This window comes from Colletes gigas, unplaced genomic scaffold (genome assembly GCF_013123115.1).
Source record: "Colletes gigas isolate AHSC1104 unplaced genomic scaffold, ASM1312311v1 Colletes_gigas_Sc00014, whole genome shotgun sequence".
Classification (NCBI taxonomy): Eukaryota; Metazoa; Arthropoda; class Insecta; order Hymenoptera; family Colletidae; genus Colletes; species Colletes gigas.
Window position 1 is genome coordinate 391,628 of NW_025106643.1, and position 12,803 is coordinate 404,430.

The 12,803-nt window shown below is 42.9% G+C and overlaps 1 protein-coding gene across 1 annotated transcript in view; it reads left to right on the top strand.

Moving 5' to 3' along the window:
- The window catches only part of LOC122399671 (helix-loop-helix protein 11), a 99,574-nt gene that overhangs the window by 9,980 nt on the left and 76,791 nt on the right, over window positions 1–12,803 (top strand). Inside the window, exon 2 of the mRNA XM_043400516.1 lies at window positions 4,232–4,556. Coding sequence (XP_043256451.1) covers window positions 4,232–4,556 — 325 coding nt within the window. The remainder of the gene's footprint in view (window positions 1–4,231; window positions 4,557–12,803) is intronic.

Here is a 12,803-nt window from a genome sequence, read left to right on the forward strand (position 1 = left end):
TCCTGCTAACATCTGTCGCGGACAGCTTCGTTTCTAGAAAAATTCCCTTGCAGCAGCTGTCGCCGGCAGCGATCTTTACGCTTACTCGCTCCCATTTTTTCCTTCCGAAACCACGATGCTCGAGCATCACCGTAATGGCCTGCAATCGAAAGTATCGGGACGAAATGGCCAATCTTCGGTCTCAATTGTCCGAGCAACGTGGCGTTTAAACGAACAACAAATTCAATTCATTCTTTTATCAAGAATTATCGATTCTCGTATCAATTAATCGAACGATCTAGGTATACAGGGTGTTCTAGAGGCCAAAATAAAACGAAAATCAGGAATAACAATTTATTGATAGAGGTTTCGTTACAAAGTTATTAACAAAATTGTGTAAGACTGTTGAAATTTATTCGAGGCGGTAGTTCGAGTATTAGAATCGATCCGAATATTTCGAGGTTCGTTTTTTCTCTCGAGTACAGGACATCTCTAGAGAAGATAGGTCTCCTCTGTGCGTCAGATAGGCTTCGTAGGGAGAGGTTTTCCGAGATTGAGTAGGGTGTTCAAACCCCACTGTAAACCAACGTCTACAGGGAAACGGAAGGACAGTACAAAAACGCACCAATACATGTTCGTCCACGACCATGTGAAGAGCGACGTGCAGTTCCCCTGATCTTCCCAAACTTGGCCTTCGGTGCTTATATAGGGTGGCTCGAGACAATTTCTTCCGTACCGGTGCCGTTTTCGAGACCTAAACGTTATCCGTACACTACACTGTCCGAAATGTCTATATATCCACGCTAGATTTACGGACTATTGTTACACATATTTTTAAGATAATAAGTATCTTCGTGTGCCTGTGCGTATTGTATTTAATTGCTCCCCGCGTTCGTCTTAATTACGAAATTGCCCCCGGTAGTAACGTATAACAGTGGTCGAGGATCCCTCGGAGCGGATTCGTTTTAGCCGATGAATGAAAGCGTTAAAGGCTCTCGAACGTGAATTTACTCAACTTTTCGCAAGCCTTGACCTATTCCGATCGTACGACGCAACATCAAACCGTGTATTTCCATTCGCAAGCACCGATCGGGAGCGGGACGCTAAAACGGAAACGAGCCAACCGGCACGTTTCGACTACATTTCATTGATCCCGGCCCCCGAGCTTCGGTTGAAAAGCCTCCCGAAACTTTCGAGTGGTCTCGTTCGCGCGCTCGCCGCTCTTTTTCAGCGGACTTTTTTTCTATTTTTTTTTTTTTTAACAAGCCCGTACAAGATGTTCTTTCCGGTCGTTCCTTGGTCGCTAGCAGCTGATAAGCAGCCAGAGATAGCGAGACTCGTACGAAGGCACCGGTAACAACCAGCTGAGTGGCGCCAGCCATCAGCTGTTGGTGACTCACGCGAGCCGACCGAGAGCGTCGAGTCGCGCCGCTGAGACACACAACGCGTCATCTCTCTTTCTCTCTCTGTCGCGAGCGCAGCACTTACCAACACGTACACATACACAGAGAGCACACAGGAACAGTGCTCGCGCGAGCGTAGCACCGACAAACACACACGGAACGCGGACACGGCGAGAGATTCGAACGCGTACGTGTGCGTGTGTGCGGGCGCGTGGGTGTGTTGATTCTGCGGTGTATCAACCGCGCTTTTTCGCGTGTGCACGTAACGCCGCGTGACAACGTTCGCACGCCCCCACGGCTTTTCCACCTATGACTCCAATGACCGAGTGCGGCCGTACTCGGAAATAACTGTGGTGCCCGTATTTGATATTGCGCCTCTCGTTCTGATTTTATCTTTTTTTAATAATTCCCCATTCGTTGTTTGTTGCCAGGTAGTTTTTCGTAACATTCCTTTCTTTTTATTAGTCGACGGAGTTTAGAACTTGGCAAACATTTTATCGTAAGCGTTATTATTTATTTGGAGCGCTGGAACACCTGCATAAACGATCGTTTGTTTCGTGGCTCCGCATTTTTATCTCGATTACCGCGACGTTCCGTGGGCGGATGGTTTCTGACATTTTTGCACCAATTAGCGTCAGCTCGTTAACCGAGTGAGTAAAGATTATGTTTACCCCCTTCAATGACGACTATATATGTATAAGGTGTGCGATGAAAAGGAAGGTAGCCACCTACTTAGACGACCTACTTCCACGGGACTGATCCGAACGAGCTCAGCGGGTATTCGACGAACAAACTGACGTCACAGCACCAACCGTCGGCTTACCAGCTGATCTAATGTAACCATTCGGTGGGTGAATGCCATGTGAAATTCCGCTGCGTGTACCGTGTGTTATTATCGTACACTCGAACGCTTACGTTTATAACATTCGATCAACGAAACATCTATGTCGAACTGGGACCGTTTAATACAATACAATACATAAACGAGGGATGGTTCCTAAAGACTGCATAAGCGAAAGTGAGTCGATCGAAATTAGTATTCAACGGAAACAGTGAATTGTAAGGACTCGTCGTCGTAATGTGTGCGTTTCCTCGTATATTATATACACACACACACGAACATGTTCCGTTTCTATTATCGGCACGCGGTGAACTAATATTTCCGAGAGCAGGGCACAAGGTCACGGTCTTTCCCTGCTGACTCATCTCACATCCGCCATCCCGATCTTTCCCCTCTTTTCTCTTTCTCCCTATCGTCTCCTCCGCGTCTGTCTCTTCTGTGTAATTTTACCAGATATTTCCTACCCACTGTGCGAGTGCTACTCGTTTCCCGCCTTTCTTTCATTACGCCCGCCGCCATAATGATACACCACTTTGCGGAATTGCTGATCTTTCTCGATTGTTCGCGTCTCCTTTTATTGCCGAATGATCCCATGGATTTATTCTCGCACCGAAACGATTTAAAAAGCGTGGCTTGACGTCGATTAATATTAGAGATTAGTTAACTAAAATATGGGAATAAAAATATCGAATATGGAAGTTGGGTGTGAGAAACGGGGCAATGTTATGTGGAATTGCGGTGTGCAGCCTTTGTGACGGTAACCACGGAACAATGTCGTCCTGCTTCATTGACCGCGAATTTAACTGCCGATAAGTCGCGGCCACGCCGGGTAGATTCGCGAAACAAACAGCTCGACGCTTTCAATTTCCTTAAAAGCCCTTGGACCCAGACAGACAGACGTTTTTATATTTCCATCCGCGTTGGTTTTTTACTCTCTCGTATCTGGTTGTAAATCAAATATTCAGAGCCGTCCGCAAAACCCGACGAAACGCGGTAGACGTCATATGGGGGCGCGAATAGAGAGATACGCGCTCGTCAGTGTCCTCTTCCATCTCGTCTCTTTGATTTTCGGGATCTCTTCGGCGGTCGCGCCAAAATGCTTTTCAAGAGACTGCAACCGGCGTTTGTCGCGCGGCTATCAAATGAATTGCTGCCGCCGTATTCGCGCTGCCAATGACAGATTTCTTGACCCGCCTGCGTTTGAATATATTGAAAATTACACGTCCATATTCTTCCCTTTGTTTTCCTTTTTTTCCCCCGAGAGTGAAAATAATTTCGGTACTCGCTTCAAATCGACGCGATATTTATTTCGTTTTATTAAAAATTAGTTCGGTAGATTCTACGTTGGGTTTTCAATCACTCGAAATTTGGTCAAGTTTGAAGATAAATGGAATACGAGGATTGGGCTGGTTGAGTGACTGGAAATTCGCTAAAGTTCAAGTAGTTTGATGAGCTCGCTTACGGAATGCAATAGTTCGATCAGCAAAGTTCGAAATACATATATCCAGTTAGAAACCGTGTTGGACCCTAGTTTCAATTTCTCCATGTAAAGGTGTTCCTTGAGCAGGTAGTACCATGGGCGTGAGAACACCAATAGGGATTTTTGGGGACGATTGTCCGTGTTTGCGTATGGTCTGGTCAATGGGGCATACCTGCAGGTATGCAAAGCAGAAATTCTCTGCACGCGTTGTTATTTCGGAACACCTGGAAACCCGTAGTTTTGTGAATTTACGACAGGTCAAACGCTATTGAGTAGCAAGGGTGAAAGGTTTTCTAAATTTTACTAAGGCCAAGTAACTATATCGCTATAGAATTCGGGAGTTTTTCTGCCCCTGAATTGTACAATACCCAGACAGACGATGATACAATATTTTTTAAAATTTATATTCAAACCACATTATAAGGGTAATGTTTAAGTTCTTTATAGACAAAATTTGACGAATATTGTCGAGAAATACTGAAAGATAATATTTTTACAGGTGCTACAATGTATTAATTTCTGTTGCAGAATCATCGGAAACGTAGAGGAGAGCTCGGTGACCACGAGCGTGACGGTCGCCGAGGTTGCTGATTCGCAAGAGCAACAGCAACCGCAATCGAAGACCAACGGCGCAATATCTCGCCGTGTTGCTGATCAGAACGTTGCTCTGAGCAACGGGAACAGTACCAGCAACGTTGCTTGCGTTACGCCGCGAAGCCACATGGAGCAAGAGAAGAGAATGCGGCGAGAAATCGCCAACAGTAACGAACGACGTCGGATGCAAAGTATTAACGCCGGTTTCCAGTCGCTTAGGACGTTGCTGCCCCATCACGAAGGCGAGAAACTGTCCAAGGTAAGTTCTATCCGAGCAAACCGTAACTATTAGGTCGTCCTCTAATTTCATACCAAAGGGTGATATTTGACCCTTTCTTTATCGTCTCCGCGCGAACTTATGGGGACGATCTACTATTTATTTACGGAATCACCTGTACATACGAATCTAGTCATCCGTGCTTGAAATTTGAAGTTACGCGAGCGAAACGTTTTTGGCATGAAACGTAGACATGTTCCTCTGACAAGAAACATTCATCGAAATGGAACTCTATGATGTATGACGAACCATTGGGAACACAATTAGGGTTTTTATTTTGTACCATGAAGGAACACGGAACTTTTTCTTAAACTTCGTTCGAAATACATACGTATTATTCTACGTATGAGCTTTTAGACGCTTCTTGGCGAAAAGCGATGCATCTGTAGCGCTTCCTCCAATAAATTACCTGTGCCTGGAGGAAGAATTAAATACACGAGCTTGATTACCATTCTCCTTCTCGCATCCATCATCACGTCATTCGATTGATCCTTCGAATTCGGTGTACCGATCATTTCTTAAACACCCGATTCAAAGGATTAATTTGGTCAACGGATACAAACAGTATCCGTTTAGTAATCATTTGCACGTAGAGAAAAAGAAGAATGTTGTCTCGTAGAATGTAATATAATTCTAATTTGCGATTAATTTGTATATTATTTTCGTGCAACACTTTTCTCCTCGATCGCGCGAAACCATCGATCTAAAATTCCAAGATGTATCACACGAAACGAGTGCAAAATGTGCTGTGCGTACAAAAAGTTATTCTTATGCCGCACTTTTTGCACGACGATCGATATCGATTAATGGATTTTTCCAAACCGAAACATTCTGTCTTCGTTACTTATCAAAATGTACGACGTTCGACGAAGTTATTCATGTATGCAAATCGGGAAAAGAAGTTTTCCCCCGGTTTTCCTATCGTTTCCAAAGGAAAAACTCGGTCTCGATTTTTGCCTATCGTAGAATTATACCGATCTCGTTAAACGTTACGGAACAGTTTACGGATCGAATGAATTATTTCATGGTTGCACGTTTTCACAGCGTACGGTGATGTTAGCGGGCAAGCGACGCGTCCTTAACAGGATATCGCTCCTACTAAGGTTAACCCGTGGACCGGAAACGGTAACCTGTTTCTCTTTGGCAAGGTGAATTCGCCAATGAAGCTCAATCGTACACGCGCGAACGTACCAGAAATATTACGCAACGCCGATGGCGGCGGCTTTTACGAATTGTCGCGCGGCGTTGTTCGACTAATTTTAGCATGTGAAAGTCGACGTCCGATCCCACGGCGTTAAACTAGACCCGCCAACGATCGACCACGTATGCCTAGTCATGTCGGTGCTTTAATCATTTGTCTCGCCGTAGCCCAACCGTGCGGCACTGACCGCTTTAGTTTGCCCTTATTCGGTTTGATCCTCCGACGCTGCTGCGAACATCAGCTGATTACTGTTATTATTTCATTGAAGTTACCCGGTGAACATCTTTGGAGACCCATTTTTCTCAAGGCTCTATGCCACATCTTGTCGCGTACTCTGGGTCAACGCATACGAGGGATAATTTGTCGAAAATTTAATCGAACCTTTGTGCTCGGTGAAAACAAACGTGCATGCAACGCTTACTACAGTCGGGATCCAGTCGTTCACGTGCACGATTCATCGCGCAGTTGGATGGTCGTTAACGGGTATGCGCGTACTTTCGCAATGCGATATTTCGCGAACCAGTCCTCGGGCCACATGGTTCAATTCCCACGCATTTCTCTTAAGGAGATCTTCCGTCCCTTTTGTTCTCTCTCGCTCCGTCCCTTTCTTCGCCGCTGGTCCTCCACTCCCGTTTTCTCTCTTTCTTTTTCTTTTTTTTTTTCTTGTCTTTTTCCTTGTATTTGGCCTCGCTTGCCTCCGTCTTCGGTTCTGTCCCTTCTTTCTTGACACTCGACCGACGAAGGCCAACGAATTTTGCGGAGCCCTGGCCCACTAAGAAGCGTCTCGCGACTCGGTTCCCCTTCGCTACGTTGCGAATATTAACGAGTCCGATCTCCAAATACGATGCATCTCGGGAAACTTGTTCTTTTTTGCTTTCGCGGACTTCTTGCTCGTTACGAAAAGTATCGGGAACACTTTCTTTATTAATTGGTCACACGGCGAACGGCGCACGTGGATAATTGCGCGCGACTGCCGGCGAGAAAAGAAACAACGGAAACGAAAATAGAATAAGACGAGGCGCGAAGAGACGCTATCGATGGTCAATAATTAAACTACCGGACGATACAAATAGAAATTAGCGGAATGATATTTTTATTTATTTATTATATTGGTGCTCGACAGCAGGGGCGGGCAAAAATGTTGTTTGAATAATAGATAACGAATTAAATATATTTATTTATGATGTTCTTTGGCAGCACCTAGAGCTATGTATATGCACGGATAAATATCGTGCCTTTCGTAGCGACATCGCATTGACAAAGAAGCAAAAGAAGGAGTGCAAATGAGCACAGACGCCTCGACCCATTTTCATTTAACGTTCGCCAGACAAAAATAAAAATAAACCGCTCTTCTCTTCATGCGCCTTTTAACGAAACTTGGATCGGGCCTACACTCTTTGCGAGGGTGGGGGTTGTTTCGCACGCATAATCGTGCTTTTGTGCCGTATGCGATTGTTTTCAAATACTCCTCTCAAGACTTTTCAATTACTTACTTCGAGGTTCTTTAATTAATAATAGTATTCAAATGTGTTTCAAACGTCTTGTGGACAGAGATGACAAAAAAAAATTATTCCTTTGTGTATTTCTTCTAGCGTAACTATAATTAATAGCAGTAAACGATGATTACTTAAGCCAGGTGACTCATTGATGCAGTGTTATCGTTATTACTTTAACCTTAATTTTAATGGTTTATAGCAACTGCAGTTTGCACATCCGGTTCCTGTAATAAATTTAATTGGTCACTTCCTTCGTTTCCAGAAGCGCGTCGACGATAATATCGTTACTCGCGAGTTCGATTTGTTGCTGATTTTTTTTTTTAAATAATTATACACACGCTGGTACGAGATATTGAGCAATGGCTGCGATCGTGGGTCGCTTTCATTGAGTCAAGGATCACGGATACTATATCGAAAAACATTGAAGGTGGATTGCATTCATTTCCATGAATCCTTAGCATTATTTCGAGGTTACGCGTATCTCTTCGTGTCTGTTGCTCCTCTTTTCTTTCCGTGGGCTGTGAGAAACATATATTTACATTTTTATCTTCGCGCATAGCAGATTTTTCACAACGAATCACAAAACTATCGGGACACGCAGGAAGTGACAAGAATCTGAAGGTCAACAAAAACAAAGATATTTTTTTTATGTTTTTTATTCATATTTCAAAGCAAGTCCAGTCTTTTTAGTAGGAAAAATTACCGCTGTTTTCTATAGCTCGTATTATTGTAAATCGAAACACAGAAGCTCGTGTCGGGCAAATGTTTATTTTCGTTTCTGAGGTTATTTATAACACGTTTTATTTTAGACCACGTCAAAGTGTCCTGCCCTTTAAGAGACCCAGGGCGTGCAGCCATCTCTCCCACTTCTCCTAGGGCTTTGTAAAAAGAAACAGAATTTTCGCATCAGTGAAGTTCCCTCGTCAGGTCTCTTCCCTCCGGTTCTTCCTCTCGATCTCGAGTCTACGTGTGCGTTTCAGCTCGGTAGGGAAGGACGCCAAGAACCCAGACATCACGTGCTTCACCCGTCGGGCTCGCCTTTGCCCCTCCAACTTCTTCGTGCCAATGGTAATATTGCTACAAAACATGTAGTATAATAAGTAGCTTCACTCCGTTGCACAATGGTCTGAAAAGTAATCATTTTTGGCTAATTTTTTAATCTCATTTAAAAAAAAAAATGTGCTTCTCTATAAGACGATGGCTCTTTGAAACCTCTAAAACCAATTTTAATTAACCCCTTAACGTTCATGCCCGAGTCTGACTGCTTTGAAAAACAATATTTGTTTAATCCAACGGTTCAAGGGATGATAATATTTGTTTTTCTTTAAATTATACGTTAGATACAACATTGCAATTAAAAAGAACCATTTTTTTTATAAACAAATCCAATAAAGAAAACTGATCATTGTTGGTTAACATGAAAAATATGAGCGTTAAGGGGTTAAAAAGGGTGGATTTCGAATCGAGAAACCTTTCCGCGTTGACTGGACGAAAGAGTCTTTTAAGGAAATGGCGGAAAGAGTGGCGTAGTCTTTGAAGAAACTTGCTTACCAATTGGTTCCTCTTGTAGCTGGTTTTGCTGAACGCAAGCAAAATGTATGGGCTTCGGAGCATCTGGGTCATTTTGCTCTCCTCTCCGCGTCTCCCCTGCTCATTTCTTCGGACCCTGTTCGTCCCTTTGTCTCGGGCTTCCCTACGGGGTCCCTCCTTCTGGTTAGCCCGACCGACAAAGGTCTCGGGCTTCGATATACCTGCCGTGTACCACGCCGATACAGCCGTTGCTTTCTACAAGGTGTCCCGAGCGGACAGAAGAGAAAGTTGCGCGAACCTTCGACGGACGGGACGTTACGAGAACCACGAGCAAACCCGACGGATTATTTTCTTTCATCTTGGATTGAATTTCGTTTCGCAGTTTCTAATTACGCGCCGCCTCCCGAGCCAGTTCGAGCACAGACCGATGGAAACACTTTTCTTTCATAAACCGATCATAAAATTACATACGAAAACAACGGTAACGACGATTAGTTTTAACGCTGTAAACGTGACTTATTAGGAATAGTTTCCCACGGTGATCTTACGCGAGTTGGCTACGTTTTTTCGCGCAAAAAAGGTTTGTCGCCGGTGAATCTAATTCCACACGTGACGCGATATAAAATTAAAACGTATTACCCGTAACGTCGGCGTATTAGAGGGATGCATCGTTACAGGGAATATTGCATTGTTCCGTCCATTAACTATCCGCGTGAACACGTTGCATCGTAACGAAAGTATACTATACTATATTTCTGCGTCTGCGGTGAAGTTATAACGCAGGCCGTTATACGAGACTGCGGCTTCGGGTTTCCTTCTGCATTCCTAGGTGACGAAGCGCGTGCATATTCCTATCAAAACGACACGCTTCTAAACTACAAGGACGGGGACACTTGAGAATCGCGATTATAATACAATCACGGCATTAATTTGTGAACATCGTTTAGTTATACCGTTGATCGACAAAATCGAATTCGTTGCTTGCACGATGGATGAATTTTTTTTACACGAACATCGCTATTTTCTATAAAAAGATATTCTGTTTTTATTATTTTAAATTTACGTTGTTCCGTAACATAATTCTTCGTTCATTGTTCTCTTCGTTCCTTTTGCTTCTGTTCACCTGTGGAGAAAAATAGATGCAGGTCTTTCACGCCGCGACCTGTCCCTAGACACACCTTAGAGTCAAGAGTCATCGTGCGTATTTATAGAACGTGACTGGTGATTGTGGAACCATTTGTCGGTAACAAGTTATCCTAATGACTCCATTGTGCGTAACGACTGTTACACCTGGCGTTTTCACGACATTAAACTGCGGAAAGATCTCCCTTGGACTTTCTAAGCAATTTCTACGACATCACCAGTTCCCTTCGTATTGAATTTTCATTTATTAAAAATATTTTTGGTATAGAATCTCTGGCAAATGAAAATAAAATCGGTAATTTTCTCGCGTCGTGTTTCTTGTTGGACTCCATTAATTACTTTTAATATGTCCCGCGATTTAATGTCGCTGACGTTTCTGTTCTGGTCTCTCGTAAAAGTCGCGAATGTCAGAGATACGATGGCTGCAATTAATGGTTAATGTCGTCCCGGTCTTCCTCGTCGTTTTTATCCGACTCTTTCTCGCCCCCCTCTCTTCTCCGTTCCCTTAATTCGAGATGACGAAACAGTACCGGTTGTGCCACGGCTTCGCCAAAGTCGTGTGTGACGTTCGTTCGTTGTGTCAGCGCTTATATTATCGGCTGCGTTTATCCGCGGTGAGAACTGAAACGCGACATCGTGATGCACGAGGTGAAGGACGCGTGCAAAAAGATGAAGAAGGAGACCGAGACTCGATTGAAACGGGTGATTGTCCATCGTCGATTGGAAATTACAGGTATAGTTGCATACTGAAATAATCATCGAGACGGATGATACGACGTCGCGGTAACGACGTTACTTTGATCCCGCTGTCTCGTTTAGGTACGGCTGACCGGCGAAATCGATCTCATCGATCATCGATTGAACAGGGTAAAATGTTTGGAACGGTTTATGCACGGGGCAGACAAATGTGGACATTCGATCGAACGTCAAACGGATACGAAGTTTGTCAGCTTGTCCGACAATGTATCGGGGCTTGAAAATCGTTAGAATATTTGTCTAGGCTCTCGAACCAGTCACGAAGAACTTTTATTTTAAAAAAGTTCCGAAAAATAATTGTTTCAAATCATTATTCGAAGATACGGCAGATTTCTTGTTCGAAGCATTACTGACAGCAGCTTTATGGCTTTGTTTTATGGCTATGTCTGTTCTCACGGTACAAAATTTTAAGAAGTTACATGCATGCGCGTTATGGCTGTTCGAAGTAGTTGAGGCATGCTCGTATAACTGAACCTCGACGCTCGTAAGACACCATAAATATTAAAGATCGCAATCGTTCTTCAACAATCGGCCTATTACGATGCACATCGTATGCATGATGTCCCCTCAGGGATCTTAGGCTAATATGGATATCATATACGGGGAAGAGTAAAGGCGACTAGAATTATACGCCAATGTACCGAGAGGAAAAAGAATAGAGCGAAACAATGGACGATATTGCTTTCAATAATTCTTCGTCTCGTAAAGTTGGGTAAAAATTTTTTATTGGGTATGAAAACATATCTTGAGAATTGATAATAGCGTTGCTATGAATCGTTTTATAGACATCCGTTGGTATATTCGTCGGAATAATTGAACATTATTGTAGTCGAAAGTAATTTCATGTATTTTGCGGAACGAAATTACGTAATACCGTAAAAAATTGATATTAGAGAAATGTGTAATTGTAAACGTAATATTGTTGTACATAGTATTTGCGTATTTCGTTCCCAACTCACGAACCACGAGCAGACAAAGTAAAGAAACAGATCCGAGTGTCCGAGAAAGGAAAGAAGAGGTACGATGTCCAGCAATGAGGAAACTTGTGTAGTCACGTGTCAATGAGGTGAGCGTCGTCGCGAAAAAAAGATACGAAACAAAGAGAAAAGAAAGACAGCCGCTCTAAATGCCTTCGGTTCGAATAAACGAGTGTACGTAATACGGTGTCGTTATCGTTGCACGCGACGAGACTTGGCGCCACGTCCAAGTCCCTGTTTTTTTTTTGTGTTGCCACTCGTACAGAACTTATCGTTACTTATATCATGAAATATAGTTATCGGTGCGGGTATGTATTTATGCATGTCAACGTGGTCGAACACCGTTCTTGCACAGGAACTAGTATTCCACTATTGCACGAATTAATGCAAACACAAGTTATTGCATTAGAAAAATACTTCATTCGTCGTGGAAGCAGTTTAAACGAAAAATAATAGCACGACGACCTTTTAATAAGAATCATGCCCTCCTTCGACATCAATGAATATTATATTTTCGGTCAAGAATTTTTTTCTCGAAAATGCGTCGGATTTCGAGGGTATGCCTAATGACCAAAAATGATTGTAATTGACCCCTGTAACTAAATATAATTTTTCCAGAAAGATTTGAAAATTTTTAATTTCGACGAAAAATGTCACACCTTCTCGAATTTTTTTCTCGAAAGTGGGTAGGAATTCGAGGGCATGCCTAATGACCAAGAATGATTGTAATTGACCCCACAACCCAATATAATTTTTCCAGAAAGATTTGAAAATTTTTAATATCGACGAAAAATTTCACACCTTCTCGAATTTTTTTCTCGTAACTGCGTAGGAATTCGGGGATATGTCTACTGACCAAAAATGATTGTAATCGTCCCCCAAACCTAAAATAATTTTTCCAGAAAGATTTGAAAATTTTTTTGTTCGCCGAAAAATTGAGGCACCCTACCCCCTGTCGATTTTTCTATAAAATTCGTTTTTCATTTTTAATAAATTTGTTTGACGCCCTACAGAAAAGTTGTCTAATACTTTTTTGTAGGTACCCATGGGCTCTACTTCAGAAATAAATTTCATTGAAATATATTCACTATTGTAGGAGTTATGGCTGTTTGAAAATTGGACCAAT